Source organism: Mya arenaria, chromosome 10, assembly GCF_026914265.1.
Source record: "Mya arenaria isolate MELC-2E11 chromosome 10, ASM2691426v1".
NCBI lineage: Eukaryota > Metazoa > Mollusca > Bivalvia > Myida > Myidae > Mya > Mya arenaria.
The window spans coordinates 3,660,246-3,666,764 of record NC_069131.1 but is presented as its reverse complement, the minus strand read 5'-3'; the positions used below and the strand labels follow the sequence as shown (position 1 = coordinate 3,666,764).

At 35.4% G+C, this 6,519-nt stretch overlaps 1 protein-coding gene across 2 annotated transcripts; it reads left to right on the top strand.

The window, feature by feature from the left end:
* The first annotated feature begins 285 nt into the window (after nucleotides 1-285).
* Nucleotides 286-5,277, top strand: LOC128206360 (uncharacterized). 2 transcript variants are annotated; one of them, XM_052908753.1, is made up of 2 exons: nucleotides 286-424; nucleotides 2,806-5,276. In XM_052908753.1, exon 2 carries the CDS (start codon nucleotides 2,810-2,812, stop codon nucleotides 3,692-3,694), a length of 885 nt encoding a protein of 294 aa, XP_052764713.1. In that variant the 5' UTR covers nucleotides 286-424; nucleotides 2,806-2,809; the 3' UTR covers nucleotides 3,695-5,276. The 2 variants fall into 2 exon arrangements, with proteins under 2 accessions (XP_052764713.1, XP_052764714.1); XM_052908754.1 differs by lacking the exon at nucleotides 286-424 and adding an exon at nucleotides 803-1,001 and having other exon boundaries at nucleotides 2,806-5,277.
* The last annotated feature ends 1,242 nt before the right edge of the window (nucleotides 5,278-6,519 follow it).

Genomic DNA, 6,519 nt, shown 5'->3' with positions numbered 1-6,519 from the left:
AAATGTAAAAAACAAACATTATGCAGACCCGTGGTCTAGTTGCTACACACTTGACTGTCACTCCAGGGATCGCTGGTTCGAATTTCCCGCCGCACCACTAAACAAACTAATCGTCTTTCGAGAGGCACGTTGAATAGGGGGTCCCGTGCGACAGTGCTATACACTAGTGCATATTATAGAATCAGGGTAGCTCTAGCAAGGGTAAACATATGTCTGCACTTTGCTCAAGAAATATAATATGACTATCAATCTTATCGGAGCACTCGCCTAATGGGCATTGCCCGTATGCGAGTATCAACTTAAATACACACAGTGATAAGATAAGACATTCTCCTATTTCAATAAAACTTAAACTGATCATTCATTTCGTTTCTACAAAGTGGGAAGTCAGTTTCATATCCGTGGATAACATCACTTAAATACTGTAAGTTTAAGTTTATATTGTATTAAATAAGCATATCGATAAAATACGACGTGCTATTGTAACACATGTGTACTCATATTGTTATAAATTTCGTTCTATAAATTATACATTCGCATTAATAAATATATTGTATGAAACTATTCAAATTTCCATTTAGTGAAGTTTTCAAAATTAATTTGCACTCAATATTGGATGGTATTTTAAGAATATTTTAGGGAATTAACCTTGTTATTTAAGTTATATAATACAGCAAAGTAGCGCGTATACTGCAAATTATAAGATGAAAACAGACAACTCGATTTTACCTGTACTGATCTTGATTTTACCTGTAACGAGCTGCATTTTACCTGACTGTATTGCAACTTACGTGTGTTTAAAACGAAAGTAGATCACTGAAATCATAACATTGTGAATTGTAAATCCTGTCAAAGTTTTATGCCTAGGTTTGATATACACTAGACAAGTACGGAACATTAAATACATATGCTTTGAAGGAAATGTGGCTTTGTTATGAGGATAACCTGTTTCTGTTGCAAAATAAGAGAGCTGAAAGCAATGGTGTGTGCTAAGCTGTAAGGTCGGTATTCCATGAAAACGCATCTGTATTCCGTATCTGTTTAATGTATTTTCATTATAAAACAGAAACCGTACGTATCAACAAACAGAACATTGTATTTCTCGTCAGAAATGTCAATCGATAATAATTCATTGGTCTCAATACATTCCACAATTTCGGTTATCAATGTTTGATATGCAATATAACATTGGTATTGCTAAAAAATTTCATGTAAAAGACGTTGAAATTCATTATCTGTATGCTTTGCTGTACGATTATGCTTTTCTGCATTTTTTGTTCATTACTCAATTCGTAAAATGGAGTATTCCCATCGTATGTTACATCTTGGTTTTACAAGCTATACCCGGTATGGCGTTGGTCCACATCCGGAACATATTTGCGCAAATATAGATCGAATACGAATGTTGGGATGATCTCAGAATTTGACCGCTTAAATTCCTAGAATTTTAACCGGAAGCAGACTGATGATGAAGCTCCGGATAGACAGTTTGCAGTTCACCATTCAGAACGCGTTTTTAAATTCCAATAAACAGTTTAATAACATCATGTGATATTTCAACCTTAGATGACAAGAATAAAATAATAATAATGGCTTTCATCACTAAAGGGGCTTTTTAATTAAGAGTTTCAGTGACGTAAAATTTAGCTAGGACAAGCCCTTTTGGCAGATCTTTTTTGTAAACAATGCAATTTAACCATTTTCTGGACGGTTCTTAATTCAGCCATAAGCAGTTGACTTTGGTTGAAGTATTTTATTTTCTACTTTAAGTATATCATGTGCAGTATGAGTTAACCAAAAGGGGTTAAGCCTCACTATTTATTATTCAAGACTTGGAGCCAACGCAAACTGATGTAAAAGCGATTGACTGTTGCATTTATTGTCATTTTGTCCTACTGACACCTGCCAATAACCATAATGAAGTTTGTTTTATGAACATAAACAACATGGCAGTTTGACAAATGTGTACTTAGATAGAAACGACATAGATTAATTGATATTGGCGAGAGGCCATGGTGTTACATTTCTCCGTTTTCTGTATAAAATAGTTCCTAAAATAGTTTAAATCCAATAACATGAACGTAGATGCACTATACATAATATTCATTTGTGGTTATGCAAATTTAAATGTGGACAGAAGTCATAATACATACACAAATAATGAGAATATACATGGCGAACCAATACAAAGTACACCACACACACACACACGCACGCACGCACGCACGCACACACACACACACACACACACACAAATATAGTAGAATAAACACCGGTTAGCGCACTCGCGTCTCTTCAAGGCTTGCCCGGCTTCGATATTTAAGCTAGACACCTCATAATCGTTTCCTGTCCTTGAAATGTCCATTGTGTTTCACTTTGTTTGTACAAAAAAGAGTTCTTTAACTCTGTCACTGATATATGAGCTAAGATTTAAGCTTCTTACAACATTCAAATTAGTAGGGTTTAACATACCTTTTAATGTTTTGAAGACAAGGTAGCTTCCAAAAACGGAACCGGGAATTGAACCACTGACCATCGCCATCCGAAGCGAATGCTTAACCGCTCAGTTACCGGGATGTACAAATAGTTAAAAAAAGCATATATCGTTAATGCTAAGGCAATATATTGTATTGTAATTTGACGAAAGAAGCAAACGTGTACGAATCTTTAAAACCTCGTTAATAATGAAATCGGAGGCCGCGTCTAAAACATTTCAAAAAATAAATTAAAAAAGAAGCAGGGTTGAGCTTTATTTGACGTGGCTATATATCACGTTTTGACTGATAAGTTGTTATTTATTTTCAGGGAAATGGCGTCCAGTGATGCGGAACTTCAGTATAGCTCTACGCCTGCGTTCTCTAAACTTGAGATATACGACACAATAGACGTTGGCGAGGATTGCAGAACAAATATTCAGAAACATTATATAGAAATTATTTGTGTCTTCGGACAAGATAAATTAGCAGGAATTGTGCGTTCTGAATACCAACGTCAAATATTCTGCTACGAAAATGTCAGCGATGTCCAAAAGAGATGCTTTAAAATTGGAATAGATGTAGAAGTACATTCTCTACCTGCAGACAGCGTGGCGCTGGACGGAAATCGTTTTGCAGTTTCATTTCCAGAAAGTTCTGTTATAAAAGTGTACAACGAACGTCTGCAGGAAGATAGAGATCTGAACGTGGATGGTAAATGCTACGGTATGGATTTCATGAATGGAAAATTAGCGGTTTGTTTCCAAGATCCTGCAAAGATATGCGTTTTAGATATGGACACTGGATTCATCCATCACATAGTGAACCAGCCGAGTGGACACCAGCTTTTGACCGCACCAAATTACGTTGCATTCGACACTGACGACGGCAGGGATGTTCTTTATGTATCCGACAGAGCAAGCTGGGGCATCCGCCGTCTGACCAAGATTGATATGAATGGCAACATGCTAGCGTCATTTCTCAGTCTCTCAAAAGATGACACAAGCCGCGTTGTGTCTGTTACAGACGGAGGTGTTCTCTTGGTGCATGACGGAATCAAGCTGATGTCGGAAAGGTGTCAGCAGGTTGCAACGCTTTTGGATCAAAAAAATACTGGGCCCATAGTTAGCGTAAAGTATTCAAAACAACAAAGCTTGGTCTTTATCTTGACAATGTTCCAGAAAGATTTTACACGGATGGATGTTTTCAAATTGAGCTAATAAGATTTATTTGTACTGCAACTTAAGTTTATGGTTTGGCATTACCATTTTAGCTCAACGTTTTACAAAATCCACTGTCTGCTTTGAATTGCTTTTGCCCTTCTGAATTTTTATGCGCCACTATTATATAATTTGATAAAACATTCACACTATTTGACTGACAGGTAAAACGATACGAGATTAGTACCTTGAAAATATTAAGTTATTCACATAAGTAAATCCCGTTTTAATCTCATATGACGTTGCCTCTTTCCAAACCCTGCTAAAGATGTACGTACTTATAAAGTTAGAATTATAGTATGTTAAGGCTCGATATATTTTCGTTTCAATTGCTTAAGCGAATACACAAGTATACTTTGTTTCTTGTTTAAGACAATCCTATAAAATCTTGTGATATTAAAAGGTGCAAAATATTTGACTTTTAAGTTAATGATCAAACAAAAAGAAACAACAACATAATTATGTTTTGTGAACAGATTCACAACTATTACCAGAATATGTCGGCACTTTTTCAACTGGAAACTGTTTTGCTACAAAGCTATAAAATTAAAAAAAAACAACACACACACTTGAGAGTGGCTTAATACAGTATAATATATGAAGTTATAATTCAGAATCATAATTAATCGAGTGTTAAAGATTTTTAATATATATAAATATATATATATGTATATATATATATATATCTATTCCTGTCATGTACTCAGACTCTTTATTCCGATCTTTGGATTTATTCATGTTGCTTATACTTTCCGTATTTTGATATAGTTTATTAACTCTTTGTCTTCAGTATTGTTTAATATTTAGTTTTGTATGCGGGGTTTGAACCTGCCATCTATAGATGTATGCACATGTATTCTGTCTCTCATTTGTATACCCCGTATACAATATAATAGCGAGTGTTCTTTCTTTTACAAAAATAATTGAAGAAAATATCAACCCATACGTTATTATGCGGTAAAACATGCAATCAACAATCGACTTACAAGTGCCAACCTGATAGTTAATCTGTGAGTTTTGTCATGCTACTCTGACATTTCTTGGTCATGTTGTGGGACATGGTCAGGTTAAACCTATAGATGCTAAAGTCCTAGCTATCTCTTAATTTCCTTTGCCTACTTGTAAAAGACAACTGATGCGTTTTTTCGGTATGGCTGGTTATTACATAAACTTTTAACTTTCCTGAAATCACAGAACCTTAAACGAATTGACTAAGAGGGAAAAGGACAGATGTGGAATTTGATTCAGTGGAAGCCATACTAATGAACACACCAATTCTCTTAGTACCAGATTTCGACAAACCTTTCAAATTGCCAGCCGACGCCAGTGACATTGGTGCAGGAGCTGTATAAGTGCAAGGGGACAACATTGGTGTTGAACATCCAGTTTGTTACTTTTCTAGAAAGATTAACAAACACCAGAAAAAAAATATTCAACAATAAAAAAAGAGTGTCTTGCTCTCATTCTTGCAATTCTGCAGGACTTTAAAGTTTATCTATTACCTATTGGTGTCTTCAGTGACCACAATCCACTTAATTTTCTACACAAACTGAAAAAAAATTCAATGATTACTGAGGTGGAGTTTATTGTTACAAGAATATGATATTGAAATTATGTCACCCGATTAGAGTAAGTACCAAGGTAGGTGTATAGCTTAATTATGTCACCCGATTAGAGTAAGCCTTAATAGCTCAGTGAGTAAGACACTAGACTTCAATTTTGGTGATCCCGGTTCAAACCCGGTCTCCGACACACTTTTGTTTACATTTTGGTACTTTTTTTTACAATTATGATATCAAAGCGTAACACATTCTATATTGTCCTGAGATTCGATACAGAAAAAAACTTTTTTTGGTGCTGATCTGTGACACGGTCCCTTGAACCATTTAGGCCGACATGTAGGCACTCCTGATCTTTTACTGCTGCCACGATTGTGGGAATCCTGAGTGTAATTATGCCCAGTGCAGTGATTAAACACACCACCGCGGCCGGAACACTATACAGCTACTCAGAGCTAACTGGGCGGCTGGTCCGAACCAAAACACGCTTCAATTATTTCAGCATATATATATATATTGACACATGAATAATGACCCAGTTTAAAAATTAAAAATGTTTATTGAATTAATATTTTTGTCATGGCGGAGTGGGGCAGATGACTCGCGAATACTCTAAGCGATAAAGATGTATGAATGAAATTACAGAAAAAAACACTTCAGCACAAATAATGAAATCAAATGTTTAGTAATTCATAATTTGTTGTACAGGGGAGGGTTCGGGAGGGGTTTGCATCAAATTTGGCATGTTTGACCTGGTTTCAACAAGCATTATTAATGTGAGTATTATAGATTATGAACCCGGGGGAGGTTTAAGCATAAAAGGCAGTGTTTCTTTTTGGCAGAATTACATGATAACACTAGAGCTACGCCTACAGTGTCTTACTGGTGATTTTTTTTTACCAAGGTTTTCAGAAGGATACCTTTAGGCGAGATGAAATGTATTGACATGTCTCACTTAAACTGGTACATATTTCCGCACAGAATTTCTTTAAGTTAACCTCTTTTCAAAATTATTCAGCTAAAGGCATGATTAAACATGCAAGACAGTTTTATACAAACTCTTTTCTACAAAGTAAAAAATGACATTTAAGTAATTAATTATTTAAATAGGGTGAGTTCGGGCCCTTCCGACAAGTAATGTTAATAATACCTTTTTTCTCCTGCATATAATCAGAAAATGCGGGGTCATCAGTATAGCACAAAAACAGTGGTGGTTTTCGCAATATTTTTCAGAAGTTTTTAACATGCTTGTAGGTATGCAATTTA

Bases quoted from the DNA above. Each gene is read 5' to 3' on its own strand.
- LOC128206360 (XM_052908754.1), top strand. From the start codon at position 2,810: ATGGCGTCCAGTGATGCGGAACTTCAGTATAGCTCTACGCCTGCGTTC.